Here is a 17,547-nt window from a genome sequence, read left to right on the forward strand (position 1 = left end):
GTGTCCGCTAAGGAAATAAAGGGATACTTGTTTCCAGACCTTCACCGTCGCCTTCATAGGTGCGGTGACCCGGGGCTATATCTCGGGCCTCTATACACTAAATTACTACGTTCTGAATACAAGCCTAGGATTGCTGCTTCCAAATTGACCGCTGGGTTGTTTTTGTCTTGGGCAAACCACCAGCACACCGAAACCATCACCGGCGCCCATTTCCTAAAGTTTGGCGATGAGCGGCCTTCCCTCTGTAAGCGGCAGCTGTAACGTGTGTCTAGCTACTCTAGGTGTTGCTCCCGCCCATACAAAGGAGGTGACAGCCCGATCTAGTTTAGCAAAGAAGGTATTTGGAATGGGGTATGGCGAAAGGCATATAAAAACTTAGGGAGGAAGGACATTTTGATTAGATTTACCCTTCCCACCGGAGTCAGTGGAAGTGTTTTCCACACCGAGCAGCGTTGGGTGAACTGCTGCAGGATAGGGTGAATATCATCATTCAGGTAGAGATCCAATTTATGTTGGACTTGGATTCCTAAGTATTTAAATCGTGTGATGCCGCGTACACGCGGTCACATCAAATTCCGATTGTTTATAACGCGGTGATGTACAACACGTACGACGGGACTAGAAAAAGGAAGTTCAATAGCCAGTAGCCAATAGCTTCCATCTCGTAGTTGAATCTGAGCATTGCGTGATTTTTGGCGTGTTGGAATTGCGTACACGTGATCGGAATTACCGATAGAAAGTTTTTCCGTCGTGAAAATTGAGAATATGCTATCAATTTTTGGCTGGTCGGAAATTCGGACAGCTAAATTTCGATGGAGCGTACACATGATCGCATTTTCCGATGAAAAGCTCTCATCTGTCTTTTTCTGGCCGGAATTCCGATCGTGTGTACGCGGCATTACACTTTTCAGGGGAGGGGGAGGGTCCGTTGGCAGCGGTGTATCCGTCAGGGAAAACAGGAGTGACTTATTCCAGTTCACCCCAATCCCTGAGAACACCCCAAATCCATCAATAATGGCCAGGTCCGCACTCAGGGATTGTCTGGCATCGCGGAGGAGCATATCGTCCGCATATAATGAGACTTTTTCAGTTAAGGGAGGGAACGGAATGGCCTCCACCTCCTCCGCAGCCCTGAGCAGCACCACCAGTGGCTCTATAGCCAAAGCAAACAGAGTTGGGGAAAGAGGGCAGCCTTGTCTAGTGCCCCCCGGTGGAGGGGAAAGGAGACCGATAGGACACCATTAGTGCGAACTCTAGCCGTAGAGTACAGCAGTCACAGCCATGATATAAAATTAGGTTCTATATCAAATTTGCGCAACACAAGCCAGAGATATTCCCACTCCAGTCAAAGGCCTTTTTCGCATCCAGGGAGGCCACGACGTAGGCCTCCCCGTCTGCAGCCGGGCTCGCAATCACAGTAAGCAGTCCCCCTGCCTGGCATGAAGCCAGTCTGATCTCTGTGTACAAGGGACAGGATAACTGCGCTGAGGCGGGTCGCCAAAGCCTTTCGCAAGGATTTTCGCGTCCACGTTAAGGACCGAGATGGGCCTGTAAGAGGAGCAAAGCTCAGGATCCTTGCCAGGCATAGGGACTACCACAATCGCCGCTCTAGACATGGAGGGGGGCAAGGAAGCCGAATCAAAGGAGGCAAAGAGCACCTCAAGCAGCCTAGCAGCAAGGGTTTCAGCGTGGGCCTTGTAAAATTCTACTGGGAACCCATCGTCTCCAGGGGTCTTCCCTGACTGGAGGGACCCAATGGCAGTTTGAAGCTCTTTCCGGGTGAGCGGAGCATCGAGACCCCGCCTGGCCACCTCCGACAGGGAGGGCAACTCAATATTTTCCATGTAAGCAGAGAGTTCATCTTCAGAATAGCCTACCTTGGAGGTGTACAGATCCTCGTAAAACGACTTCTTATGTCTCTGGGATCTCGAGGCATCTCTGATATTAACAATGGAGGTCGTTGCTGACTTCTCCCTAGACACCATGCCAGGAGTCTCCCGGTCCGCTCCCCCTGCTCAAATATACGCTACGCTTGGTGCAGCAACAGTTTCTTTGTTGCCGCTACCCGAAAGAGCCACTTCATGTATGGCACACTGTAGGTCCGCTCTAAGGATCTCATCTCTATTCGCAGAGAACTGGGCTTCTAAAGTGGTTGCCCTACTTTCAGCCTGAAGCAGTGCCTCTCCGGTCTGGTGCGACTAATTGCCATCTGGTAGTGCTCCCTAGCATGATACTTGAAAATCTCCCAGCTAGAAGCAGGGGTCGTGGCAGGTGGGTTGGTAACCCAAAATTCTTGCATAGCCAGCTCCGCACCCGGGACTATACGGTCATCAGAGACCCAGCGCCACAGGCAGTCGGTGGGAGCTGGAGTCACATTTAAGCGCAGCAGGAGCGGGGAGTGGTCTGATATACCCCTAGGCAAATGCGATATTTCCTGTACCTTGGCAAGGATGGAACCAGTAGCAAACATCAGATCGATATGAGACATAGCCCTATAGGAAGCCGATTGGCAGGTGTATGCTCTTAGAAGGGGATTCCTCCAGCCCCAGACATCCGTGAGACCGAATGCGGAGGCCCATTTAGAAAGGGGGGACTCCACAGCCGTGTCCGGTGTCAGTCTATCCAACTTGGGACAGGGAGGGCTGTTAAAATCCCCCTCCAGAATCACATTGTCAGTGGGACAGCCTGCTATATATTTGGTAATTTTGTTGAGTACCAGCATTGACGCCAGGGTACAATTCCTCCCAATGACACCAATGATGGGGTACAATTCCTTCCAACGACACCAACAATGGGGTACAATTCCTCCCAATGACACCAACAATGGGGTACAATTCCTTCCAACGACACCAACGATAGGGCATTATTTTTTCACACTGAAGTTGGGACCTCTTCTACTCCCATTGGCCACAGTCCGGCCCCCCTAAAGTCTGAAGGACAGTCAACTGGCCCTTTGTTTAGAAAGTTTGAAGACCCCTGCTCTATAGCTTAGTAAAGGAGCAGAAGCTCTGCTGACTTCCATCATCCAAACATGCGCAAGCAAAAATGATGTTCTCTTATTTTCCTTGCTCGTGATTGGGTATTATTTGCGAAGTGAAGCTTTACCTCATTTATTAAGCTTTGGAGCAATTGCACTTCCACAGTATTTTTGCCTTTAGTAAATCAACCCCTATGTATACTTCTTTTGACTAAACAAATTCATCTCCAATAATTAAGAAATTAAGGAACATTAATATTTTTGGTACATTATGCTTTTGTTACAATATTTTAAATAATTATTATTTTTTAAGGAGTACAATACATTGGTTTCTATGTGTAGCCTTGTCTTATCATTTACACATTACAGATCCGATCCAAAAGGAATTCTTTTTATACGAATGTGTAGTACCACCTTCCCACCTGGAAGTCTTATTAAATTGGAAAGACTCTTGGGAGAGATGGACTAGGGCACAGGATACCCGAAAGGAACAGTGCAGACTTTGGATCTACTTATAGGCATACACCCGAACCCTATGGAGAGACACCCCTGACTGGGGCAGGGGCCCTACAAGTGAATTAAAGAGGAAGTAAACCCTGATGAGTTTACTTCCTCTTTTATTCCCTGCAAAGGCAAAGCATAATGGACTACTATGCATCGCATCGCATCGCATAGTAGCCCATTATGTGTCACTTACCTGACACAGGAGCCAGCGAAGTCGCCGCTGTCCCCTGTAGTCCGGCGCATCCATCTTCTCGGTGGGGTCTCGCAGCTCCGCCGCTGTCATTCGGCGAAGCCACGATGACGTCACTCCCGCGCATGCACACGGTAGCCGACACGCGCGGCAGCTCCGTCGCTGAGAATGCCGCGCTCAGTGCACCTGCGCGCCGCTGTCTCGGGCAAATATCTCCTAAACCATATAGGTTTAGGAGATATTGCTTGGACCTACAGATAAGCCTTAATCTAGGCTTACCTGTAGGTCAAAGTGGTTTGTAAGGGTTTACAACCACTTTAAGCGGGCAATGTAAAACACCACCTACATTTTATCATGGTACTGTATTATACGTACCCTATAACAGTTTATTGTAGGTGCCTGGGAGCACCCAGAGTGTTTCGGGACCCTCAGAACCACAGTTATGCCCCTGATAGGGAGTGTGGTCTCCATATAAATGGCCATCTGAGCATGTGCAGTTGGAGAAACCACAGCCAGATGCCTCAATCATGCTCAATAAGATGGACTCTCAGCCCTTGTGCACACGGCGGTCGGACATTTTGACAACCAAATCCGTTGGATTTTGTACGACGGATTTTGTCAGAAACTGTTGCATACACACGGTCTGACAAAGTTGTGGGAAAATCCGATTGTACATAACGTGATGACGTTATTTCGTTACGACGGGACTACGTTCAGGCTAGTAGCCAATAGCTTTGGTCTAAGAATTTGATCTGAGCATGCGTGGCACTTTGTCCGTCGGAGTAGGCTACACATGATCGGAGTATGTCCGATCGAAGCATTTTGACGGAAAATTTTACGGACAAGTTGGAAAACTTAGATACTCCGACGGAAACAGTCCGATGGAGACCACACACAGTCGGATTATCCGACAAAACGGTCCGATAGGAAACATTCCGTCGGAATCTCCGACCGTGTGTACAAGGGCTAATGGATATTGAGGAATGGAGGGGGTGGCTCACTGAATGGAGGGGGTGGCACCTTGACAGGGCTATACCCAGAAACCCCACAAACACAGAAAAATAAAATCACAGAGATGCAGCGAAAAAGCCTTTCCCTGCTAATAGGAATAGAAGGCCCCTCATGTTACCTGCTAATAGGAATAGAAGGCCCCTCATGTTACCTGCTAATAGGAATAGAAGGCCCCTCATGTTACCTGCTAATAGGAATAGAAGGCCCCTCATGTTACCTGCTTTTGGGCAGGAATGTTAGTTTTATATGTTTAAAAGGCTTGACAGGTTTACTTTAAGAAAAATCGGTGTTATCATTTTTACTTATAGCTGAACGTGCTTTATTGGGCTTCTCGGAGAAATGATCAATATCAAGATTTACTTGTATGGATACTAGGACAGAACGAAGGTGCATTGTCTGCTGAGCCTCGTGCAATGAAGGAACCAGCAGAGCGATGCAGATCAATAAACATAATTCTAGGAATCTATTCCATCTACAACTTAGTTTAATGCTACCTTCTATGCTATTACTGGCTTTGCCTGTTTAAATAATGCCACGGCCAAGGTGACATTGTACAAAGCCTCCTGACTGCGTTGCCTATGATCATTCATTGTCACTTTCTTCAAAGGGAAACCATGTCCATAAGGTGTGTGATATAAATAGCCCCAGATGTGCCCTCATCTCCCAATGTCTTTTTGTCTCCTTTTCTCAGGTCTTATTGTCCTGACCCTCGCCGTTTGCTGGATGCCCAACCAAGCCCTTCGCATTATGGCTGCAAGCACGCCAAAGCAGGAATGGTCCATCTCCTACTTCCGTATCTACATGACTTTGCTCCCAATTGCTGACACCTTCTTCTACCTCAGCTCAGTGGTGAACCCTCTTTTATATAACATCTCTTCAAAGCAGTTCCGACATGTTTTTCTACAAGTCCTTTGTTGTCGCCTTACTCTGGAGCATGCAAACAAAGAGAGGCTCCGGAGAGTCCACCTAAACTCTGCTGCCAGCAGCACCAACTATAAGCGTCCATTAATGTCTTTAAAACGTAACCACTCCTCTAGGTTTACCAAGAAACATTCCTTTAGTACTTTTCAGAGTGAGCCCGAGAGGAGGCCGAACACCCCGAAACCTCAGGAGCTTCCAATGGAGATAAAACCAGAGACATCTGTCAGAAACGGCCTGTGTGAAAGTGAGATCTAAGCCCAGCCGTGTGGAAGGAACTCATTGTGCTTTTATTAACAGAACGTTTTCTATATATGTAATAGCAGCAGAACAAAAATCAGTGAAGTCTTTGAAAGCAGGTCAGAACATATCATCTAGAAAAATACAGAAGAGAACAAGCTACAGGCGATATATGGGGGGCAAGAAAACCAGGAAACAGACAGTAGAACAGGATTTCGAAAAAACATGGAGGAGGACACGATGTAGAGGGAACATAGAGGAGGACGCGATGTAGAGGGAACATAGAGGAGGACGCGATGTAGAGGGAACATAGAGGAGGACGCGATGTAGAGGGAACATAGAGGAGGACGCGATGTAGAGGAAACATAGAGGAGGACAAGATGTAGAGGGAACATAGAGGAGGACGCGATGTAGAGGGAACATAGAGGAGGACGCGATGTAGAGGGAACATAGAGGAGGGCGCGATGTAGAGGGAACATAGAGGAGGACGCGATGTAGAGGGAACATAGAGGAGGGCACGATGTAGAGGGAACATAGAGGAGGGCACGATGTAGAGGGAACATAGAGGAGGACGCGATGTAGAGGGAACATAGAGGAGGGCACGATGTAGAGGGAACATAGAGGAGGACGCGATGTAGAGGGAACATAGAGGAGAGCGCGATGTAGAGGAAACATAGAGGAGGACATGATGTAGAGGGAACATAGAGGAGGACAAGATGTAGAGGAGACATAGAGGAGGACACAATGTAGAGGAAACAGAGGACACAATGTAGTGGAAACATATCAGGGAACACAATGTAGGGGGAACATAAAGGAGGACACGATATAGAGGGAACATCGAGGAGGTCACAATGAGGAGGAAAGATAGAGGAGGACACGGTGTAGAGGAAAGATAGAGGAGGACACGGTGTAGAGGAAAGATAATGGAGGACACGGTGTAGAGAAACATAAATGAGGGTATAATTTGGCTTAAACATAGAGGACATGATTCTGCTACAGTCAGCCGGGGTCTCTGGGGTCTATCCCTTTACCTTCTCCTTTCTCTCTTCACTTATCATTTTATTCCTCTCCTTTCTCTCTCTCCTCTTTCCCTTGTTTTTTTCTTTCTTTCCTTTTTTTGTTTCTTTCTACCTTTTTTTTCTTGATGGATAATGTCAGGCTCCCTCAGCTAGGTTTGGGCCGGGCCTTTCCTTTTTTATTAGCTTTTCTTATCCTCACTTACCTATAGGTGACCACAGACAAGTGTTTATATCTCCCAATCGATCGTACATTGGCAATCAGATCTGGGCCTTACTGTAGCTTTGCTTGCTAATATGTCCAATGACTTTCTTGTGATATTTTCCTAACTGTTCCCCTTGGTTCTGAAGTCAAAGGACTAATGCGTTTCTGTTCATTTTCACTACCTGATGGGTTATTTATTCAATGTCACCTGTTTCAACAGCCCTTGCGAACGTCGCTGGTGAGAAGAGCATGTTAGATTTTACTTTGTACAATGGCCACCTACATCTGTATTTTGTAAAAACAATCAACGTATACTGGTTGTATGTTTGTTTCACTTTTTGAATAAAAACGAATTAAAAGAAACATAGAGGACATAATGCAGGGAATCATAGAGAAGGACACGATGCCGGGAATCATAGAGGGGGACACGATGCAGGGAATCATAGAGGGGGACACGATGCAGGGAATCATAGAGGAGGCCATTATGCAGGGAATCATAGAGGAGGACACGATGCAGGGAATCATAGAGGGGGACACGATGCAGGGAATCATAGAGAAGGACATTATGCACGGAATCATAGAGGGGGACATGATGCCGGGAATCATAGAAGAGGACACGATGCAGGGAATCATAGAGGGGGACACGATGCAGGGAATCATAGAGGAGGACACGATGCAGGGAATCATAGAGGGGGACACGATGCAGGGAATCATAGAGAAGGACATTATGCAGGGAATCATAGAGGGGGACATGATGCCGGGAATCATAGAAGAGGACACGATGCAGGGAATCATAGAGGGGGACACGATGCAGGGAATCATAGAGGAGGCCATTATGCAGGGAATCATAGAGGGGGACATGATGCCGGGAATCATAGAGGGGGACACGATGCAGGGAATCATAGAGGGGGACACGATGCAGGGAATCATAGAGGAGGCCATTATGCAGGGAATCATAGAGAAGGACATGATGCCGGGAATCATAGAGGAGGACACGATGCAGGGAATCATAGAGGGGGACACGATGCAGGGAATCATAGAGGAGGCCATTATGCAGGGAATCATAGAGGGGGACACGATGCAGGGAATCATAGAGGAGGACACGATACAGGAAATCATAGAGGGGGACACGATGCAGGGAATCATAGAGGGGGACACGATACAGGAAATCATAGAGGGGGACACGATGCAGGGAATCATAAAGGGGGACACGATGCAGGGAATCATAGAGGGGGACATTATGCAGGGAATCATAGAGGGGGACACGATGCAGGGAATCATAGAGGGGGGCACGATACAGGAAATCATAGAGGGGGACACGATGCAGGGAATCATAAAGGGGGACACGATGCAGGGAATCATAGAGGGGGACATTATGCAGGGAATCATAGAGGGGGACAAGATGCAGGGAATCATAGAGGGGGACACGATGCAGGGAATCATAGAGGAGGACATGATGCAGGGAATTATAGAAGGGGGCATGAAACAGAAATGAGGACACATGTAGAGGAAAGAGTGTTGAAGAAGAAAACGTAGAGGAGAAAGTGATGAAGAAGCATGTCACAGGCCCCTCATCTCAGACCCCCATCACAGACTAATCCCCCATCATAGACTAATTCCCCATCATAGACTGGTCCCCCCATCACAGACTAATCCCCCATCATAGACTGATCCCCCATCACAGACTGGTCCCTCATCTCAGACCCCCCATCACAGACTGGTCCCCCATCACAGACAGACCCCCCTCGATAGTAGACTACTGTCCTCATAACAGCACAGCACTCCCCCCTCCCAATAGAGCCCTACCTTATTCACACCAGATGAGAAGCATGGCAGTCCTGGACAACAGGCAGGACTTTCCACGTTAAAGGTAAGTGATTGCCGGGACCTTCCCGCTGCGTAACAACCAATCACCCATTCCTTAACTTAAAAAATCCAGCCCTTTGTCCAGAGCGGGCAATGGAGTGATGGGAAGAAACATTATGTAGAGGAAACTGAGGAAAAGGTGATTTAGGGAAGATGCGGGGAGAAAGATATTAATGGAATCACAGATAGACGACTGAAGAGGCACACAGAGGGAACACTGGAGGAAGTACAGAGGACACAAAGGTGCCGACAATGTGGAGGGGGGACAAGGGGGATATAACATGACAATGCAATGCAACATAAGTGACGGATTTACTAAAGGCAAATAAATGGTCCTCTCTGCTAGGGCAATTGCACCGGAGCTTAATAAAGGAGACAAAGTTTCATTTCTCAAAGACTGTCCAATCATATGCAAGGAAAATAAAAAACAGCATTTCTGCTTGCACATGATTAGGCGATGGGAGTCAGCAGAGCTTCCTCTCATTTACTAAGCTTTGAAGAAATGCCCTTGCAGATTGCTGAGTCTATCTGCCTTTAGTGAATTCCACGTAAATTGTACAGTAAAGGGGAACATACATTGTGCATTAGACACGTAGAATATTGAAGGGACACACATAGACATACAATGCAGAGATGACATAGAATTGGGATGAGCGGGAGGAAGCAGGTGCTGATATCAGTCACTTCATGGTTGGCTAAACAACCAGAAAGTTGTATAAGCTCCAATCTGGAATTACGGGAGGGTTGTGGGTCAGGAGAGGCGACGGCACCATCCCCGTCATCACATGTGAGTCGGCTGTCCATTATCTCCCATACAACCACCTGCTCCCCAGCTGCTTGCACGCTATTCTTCCCATTTATTGACTGCGGCTCTAAGTAGAGTATTGAAATTCTGAAGTAACGTTTAGATCTGTCTGATGCATTTCGAGATTCCAGGTGGCCTTGTCAAGATTTCAATAAACCTTGCAGCCGTCATACTTCTGTCTACCATTGTTCAATGACAAGTGATAGGCAACCAGCAGCTCCTCTGAAGTCACAGCTCTTCTTCCAGCCATAGAATAGACATAGTCAGCCAGGAGTGGATAGGCATGCTGCGATTTGTAGTTCCACAACAGCAAGAAAGCTACTTGTTGCCTGGCACTGCCCTAGACAGACGTGCATTACATGTGTCACAAAGATGAGGGTTTGCAAAGCTCATTGTAATGCCGCGTACACGCGATCAGAATTTCGTCCAGCAAAAGACCGATGAGAGCTTTTCATCAGAGAAATATGACCGTGTGTGCGCTCCATCGGAATCTAGCTGGCAGAATTCCCGCCAGCAAAAAATTCATAGCATGTTCTCAATTTTCCTGGAAATTGCGATCGTGTGTATGCAATTCCGACGTGCAAAAACTCACACATGTTCAGTTTCAACTATGAGATGGAAGCTATTGGCTACTAGGCAATGAACTTCCTTTTTCTGGTCCCGTCATATGTGTTGTACATCACCGCGTTCTTGGCAGTCAGAATTTGGTGTGACTGTGTGTAGGCAAGACAGTTTGATCATCAGAGGTTTTTCTGACGAGAATTCCGATCGTGTGTATGCGACATAAGTTATGTAAAAGGTCTGAAATATAAGGGGCATCCAATGGGAAGGTTATCCCATAGAGGCAGCAGGGAAACCCCCAATGATTTCACACCCAGCTCCTCCGCGAGAGAAATGCCCATCTACAGGTCATGTACATAATAACCAGCAATCAGTGACCTCCATCTGGGGTCTGTGGGACACGATGAGGACAATGATGATGTTATGATGAAGACAATGATGAAGATATGATGAGGACAATGATGAAGATATGATGAGGACAATGATGAAGATATGATGAGGACAATGATGAATATATGATGATGACAATGATGAAGATATGATGAGGACAATGATGAAGATATGATGAGGACAATGATGAAGATATGATGAGGACAATGATGAAGATATGATGAGGACAATGATGAAGATGTGATGAGGACAATGATGAAGATGTGATGAGGACAATGATGAAGATATGATGAGGACAATGATGAAGATATGATGAGGACAATGATGAAGATATGATGAGGACAATGATGAAGATGTGATGAGGACAATGATGAAGATGTGATGAGGACAATGATGAAGATGTGATGAGGACAATGATGAAGATGTGATGAGGACAATGATGAAGATATGATGAGGACAATGATGAAGATGTGATGAGGACAATGATGAAGATATGATGAGGACAATGATGAAGATATGATGAGGACAATGATGAAGATATGATGAGGACAATGATGATGATATGATGAGGACAATGATGAAGATATGATGAGGACAATGATGATGATATGATGAGGACAATGATGATGATATGATGAGGACAATGATGATGATATGATGAGGACAATGATGAAGATGTGATGAGGACAATGATGATGATATGATGAGGACATTGATGAATATATGATGATGACAATGATGAAGATATGATGAGGACAATGATGAAGATATGATGAGGACAATTATGAAGATATGATGAAGACAATGATGAAGATATGATGAGGACAATGATGAAGATGTGATGAGGACAATGATGAAGATATGATGAAGACAATGATGAAGATGTGATGATGATGATATGATGAGGACAATGATGAAGATGTGATGAGGACAATGATGAAGATGTGATGAGGACAATGATGAAGATGTGATGAGGACAATGATGATGATATGATGAGGACAATGATGAAGATGTGATGAGGACAATGATGAAGGTGTGGGTATCACTCTCTGTTACTGGTCAGGATTGGGTCAGCCTCCATCGGATCGCTGGAAGGAGGTGGGGCCTCGGGAGTCTCAGCTCCACCCAGGCATTTTGCAGACCAATCGCAGAGTTAAATATGGTGGATGTGACGCCGTTCAGGCTGAATCATGAAGTGTTCCTATTGGTCGGTTCCTATAGAAGAGCATTCTGGGATTCATGGCTTGTTCTTTTGTTTCACCTTTCGGACAAATGATCTGGAAAAGGTAAATGACCGGAAATAAAGGACTCAATTTATAGTAAATGGCGTCATCTACAGATATTAACAAATCTTCCATTTGCTTCCATTTATTCTCTGTGCGCAAAAAAGAATGGCCTTTATTAAAGTGCAGTTTTAAAATACAACGGAGGATTCATCTTACTGGAGCCCAGCAAGAAATATAACAAAATAGATTTTTGGTGATCTGTCATGTTTGCTTTTCCAACAAACCAATAAGAATTTCAGTTCCTGGGGGCCCGGCAGCGAGCAGTCCTGAGCACAGTCCCACCTATAGCTGTTTTGTCAGCAGGCCCACCACTAGAGACACGAGTATTGCCGGGGAACTCCCATGATGCATCAGTGCGGCGCTCCGGTTCCTTTTGGTGCGGGGCCCATTGCAGAGGGACGTGTCACAGCAGCTGATACAAACAGAATTGACTTTACCCGGAGTGCAGAAAGACTGGTATCCAGCAGAAGCGATAAGACAAGCGGCTGATGAAGCACATGACTTGCGATATAATATGCCTGGAAAAACAAGAAAAGCCAATTACTTTCAGATCAGAGAAACGCTGATCTGTGAAATGAACTATTGATATTCTGGGAGATAGAAGCCGATCCCCTCCACCTGCTTCTTGACTATTGAGCTGGCGGAATGACCCAATCATTGTTCCTGATCAGCATAATGTGCCATGAATATAAAAACATACACCAGAGCCAAGGGATGTGCCACCTGTGAAGGTCACCACATCACCTTGTGCGCCTACTCACACCGCGAGGACAACACGAGGACAACACGGGGACAGCACGAGGACAACACGAGGACAGCACGAGGACAACACGGGGACAGCACGAGGACAACACGAGGACAGCACGAGGACAGCACGAGGACAACACGAGGACAACACGAGGACAGCACGAGGACAACACGAGGACAGCACGAGGACAACACGAGGACAACACGAGGACAACACGAGGACAGCACGAGGACAGCACGAGGACAACACGAGGACAACACGAGGACAGCACGAGGACAACACGAGGACAACACGAGGACAACACGAGGACAGCACGAGGACAGCACGAGGACAACACGAGGACAACACGAGGACAGCACGAGGACACCCCTAGGACAATGCCAGGACAACTCTAGGACACCGCTAGGTTATCACCAGTGTATGGTACAGAACCTTCTCTGTAAAGGTCACCACATCACCTTGTGCGCCTACTCACACCGCTAGGACAACGCTAGGACAACGTCAGGACAACGTCAGGACAACGGGACAATGCTAGGACACTGCTAGGAAAAGCTAGGACACTGCTAGGACAACGCTAGGACAACGCCAGGACACTGCTAGGACAACGCTAGGACAGCACGAGGACAGCACGAGGACAGCACGAGGACAACACGAGGACAACAGGAGGACAACAGGAGGACAGCATGAGGACAGCATGAGGACAACACGAGGACAACACGAGGACAGCACGAGGACAGCACGAGGACAACACGAGGACAACACGGGGACAACACGAGGACAGCACGAGGACAGCACGAGGACAACACGAGGACAACACGAGGACAGCACGAGGACAACACGAGGACAACACGAGGACAGCACGAGGACAGCACGAGGACAGCACGAGGACAACACGAGGACAACAGGAGGACAGCATGAGGACAACACGAGGACAACACGAGGACAACACGAGGACAGCACGAGGACAGCACGAGGACAACACGAGGACAGCACGAGGACAACACGAGGACACCCCTAGGACAATGCCAGGACAACTCTAGGACACCGCTAGGTAATCACCAGTGTATGGTACAGAACCTTCTCTGTAAAGGTCACCACATCACCTTGTGCGCCTACTCACACCGCTAGGACAACACGAGGACAACACGAGGACAGCACGAGGACAACACGAGGACAACACGAGGACAGCACGAGGACAGCACGAGGACAACACGAGGACAGCACGAGGACAACACGAGGACAGCACGAGGACAGCACGAGGACAACACGAGGACAACACGAGGACACCCCTAGGACAATGCCAGGACAACTCTAGGACACCGCTAGGTAATCACCAGTGTATGGTACAGAACCTTCTCTGTAAAGGTCACCACATCACCTTGTGCGCCTACTCACACCGCTAGGACAACACGAGGACAGCACGAGGACAGCACGAGGACAGCGCGAGGACAATGCGAGGACAGCGCGAGGACAACACGAGGACAGCACGAGGACAACACGAGGACAGCACGAGGACAACACGAGGACAGCACGAGGACAACACGAGGACAGCACGAGGACAGCACGAGGACAGCACGAGGACAGCACGAGGACAACACGAGGACAACACGAGGACACCCCTAGGACAATGCCAGGACAACTCTAGGACACCGCTAGGTAATCACCAGTGTATGGTACAGAACCTTCTCTGTAAAGGTCACCACATCACCTTGTGCGCCTACTCACACCGCTAGGACAACACGAGGACAACACGAGGACACTGCTAGGTAATCGCTAGTGTACGGTACAGAATCTTCTCTGTGAAGAACACCACATCATCTTGTGCGTCTACTCACACCGCTAGGACAACGCTAGGACAACGGGACAATGCTAGGAAAAGCTAGAACACTGCTAGGACAACGCCAGGACAACGCCAGGACACTGCTAGGACACCACGAGGACAGCATGAGGACAGCATGAGGACACCGCTAGGTAATCACCAATGTATGGTACAGAACCTTCTCTGTGAAGATCACCATATCATCTTGTGCGTCTACTCACACCGCGAGGACACTGCTAGGACACTGCTAGGACAACGCCAGGACAACGCCAGGACAACGCCAGGACAACGCCAGGACAACGCCAGGACAACGGGACAATGCTAGGACACTGCTAGGACAACGCCAGGACACTGCTAGGACACTGCTAGGACACTGCTAGGACAACGCCAGGACAATGCTAGGACAACGCTAGGACAAAGCTAAGACAATGCTAGGACAACGCTAGGACAATGCTAGGACAACGCCAGGACAACGCCAGGACAACGCTAGGACAACGCTAGGACAAAGCTAAGACAAAGCTAAGACAAAGCTAAGACAACGCCAGGACAACGCCAGGACAAAGCTAAGACAACGCTAGGACAATGCTAGGACAAAGCTAAGACAACGCTAGGACAAAGCTAAGACAACGCTAGGACAACGCCAGGACAAAGCTAGGACAACGCCAGGACAACGCTAGGACAACGCTAGGACAATGCTAGGACAATGCTAGGACAACGCTAGGACAACGCTAGGACAAAGCTAGGACAACGCCAGGACAACGCTAGGACAACGCTAGGACAAAGCTAGGACAACGCTAGGACAACGCTAGGACAAAGCTAGGACAACGCCAGGACAACGCTAGGACAACGCTAGGACACTGCTAGGACAAAGCTAAGACAACGCTAGGACAAAGCTAGGACAAAGCTAGGACAACGCCAGGACAACGCTAGGACAAAGCTAGGACAACGCTAGGACAACGCTAGGACAATGCTAGGACAACGCTAGGACAACGCTAGGACACTGCTAGGACAACGCCAGGACAACGCCAGGACAATGCTAGGACAACGCTAGGACAACGCCAGGACAATGCTAGGACAACGCTAGGACAAAGCTAAGACAATGCTAGGACAAAGCTAAGACAACGCCAGGACAACGCCAGGACAAAGCTAGGACAACGCTAGGACAACGCTAGGACAACGCCAGGACAACGCTAGGACAACGCCAGGACAACGCTAGGACAACGCTAGGACAACGCCAGGACAACGCCAGGACAACGCTAGGACAACGCTAGGACAAAGCTAAGACAATGCTAGGACAACGCTAGGACAACGCTAGGACAACGCCAGGACAACGCCAGGACAACGCTAGGACAATGCTAGGACAAAGCTAAGACAACGCTAGGACAACGCTAGGACAAAGCTAGGACAACGCCAGGACAACGCTAGGACACTGCTAGGACAAAGCTAAGACAACGCCAGGACAACGCTAGGACAACGCTAGGACAATGCTAGGACAACGCTAGGACAACGCTAGGACAAAGCTAGGACAACGCCAGGACAACGCTAGGACAACGCTAGGACAAAGCTAGGACAACGCCAGGACAACGCTAGGACAACGCTAGGACAAAGCTAGGACAACGCTAGGACAACGCTAGGACAAAGCTAGGACAACGCCAGGACAACGCTAGGACAACGCTAGGACACTGCTAGGACAAAGCTAAGACAACGCTAGGACAAAGCTAGGACAAAGCTAGGACAACGCCAGGACAACGCTAGGACAAAGCTAGGACAACGCTAGGACAACGCTAGGACAATGCTAGGACAACGCTAGGACAACGCTAGGACACTGCTAGGACAACGCCAGGACAATGCTAGGACAACGCTAGGACAACGCCAGGACAATGCTAGGACAACGCTAGGACAAAGCTAAGACAATGCTAGGACAAAGCTAAGACAACGCCAGGACAACGCTAGGACAAAGCTAGGACAACGCTAGGACAACGCTAGGACAACGCCAGGACAACGCCAGGACAACGCTAGGACAACGCCAAGACAACGCTAGGACAACGCTAGGACAACGCTAGGACAACGCCAGGACAACGCTAGGACAACGCTAGGACAAAGCTAAGACAACGCTAGGACAACGCTAGGACAAAGCTAGGACAACGCTAGGACACTGCTAGGACAAAGCTAAGACAATGCTAGGACAACGCTAGGACAACGCTAGGACAACGCCAGGACAACGCCAGGACAACGCTAGGACAATGCTAGGACAAAGCTAAGACAACGCTAGGACAACGCTAGGACAAAGCTAGGACAACGCTAGGACACTGCTAGGACAAAGCTAAGACAACGCCAGGACAACGCTAGGACAACGCTAGGACAACGCCAGGACAACGCTAGGACACTGCTAGGACAAAGCTAAGACAACGCCAGGACAACGCTAGGACAACGCTAGGACAACGCTAGGACAACGCCAGGACAACGCCAGGACAACGCTAGGACAACGCTAGGACAACGCCAGGACAACGCTAGGACACTGCTAGGACAACGCTAGGACACTGCTAGGACAACGCCAGGACAACGCTAGGACAACGCTAGGACAACACCAGGACAACGCCAGGACAACGCCAGGACACTGCTAGGACAACGCTAGGACAACGCCAGGGCAAAGCTAGGACAAAGCTAGGACAACGCTAGGACAACGCTAGGACAACGCTAGGACAACGCTAGGACAACATCAGGACACTGCTAGGACAACGCTAGGACAACGCTAGGACACTGCTAGGACAACGCTAGGACACTGCTAGGACAACGCTAGGACACTGCTAGGACAACGCCAGGACAACGCCAGGACAACGCCAGGACAACGCCAGGACAACGCCAGGACAACGCTAGGACAACGCTAGGACAACGCTAGGACAACGCCAGGACAACGCTAGGACACTGCTAGGACACTGCTAGGACAACGCTAGGACAACGCCAGGACAACGCTAGGACAACGCTAGGACAATGCTAGGACAACACTAGG

The 17,547-nt window shown here is 48.6% G+C and overlaps 2 protein-coding genes across 2 annotated transcripts in view; one reads left to right on the forward strand and one right to left on the reverse strand.

Moving 5' to 3' along the window:
- GPR39 (G protein-coupled receptor 39) overlaps positions 1-7,424 on the forward strand; it is a 90,824-nt gene extending 83,400 nt beyond the window's left edge. Inside the window, exon 2 of the mRNA XM_077449774.1 lies at positions 5,374-7,424. Coding sequence (XP_077305900.1) covers positions 5,374-5,858 — 485 coding nt within the window. The 3' untranslated portion in view covers positions 5,859-7,424. The remainder of the gene's footprint in view (positions 1-5,373) is intronic.
- Positions 7,425-12,036: 4,612 nt separating this feature from the next.
- Positions 12,037-17,547, reverse strand: part of LYPD1 (LY6/PLAUR domain containing 1) — a 113,421-nt gene continuing 107,910 nt past the window's right edge. Inside the window, exon 3 of the mRNA XM_077449775.1 lies at positions 12,037-12,488. Within this exon, the coding sequence (XP_077305901.1) occupies positions 12,253-12,488 (236 nt within the window). The 3' untranslated portion in view covers positions 12,037-12,252. The remainder of the gene's footprint in view (positions 12,489-17,547) is intronic.

The sequence above is a fragment of the Lithobates pipiens genome, unplaced genomic scaffold, assembly GCF_037356315.1.
Source record: "Lithobates pipiens isolate NorthernLeopardFrog02 unplaced genomic scaffold, aLitPip1_a1.2 Scaffold_22, whole genome shotgun sequence".
Classification (NCBI taxonomy): Eukaryota; Metazoa; Chordata; class Amphibia; order Anura; family Ranidae; genus Lithobates; species Lithobates pipiens.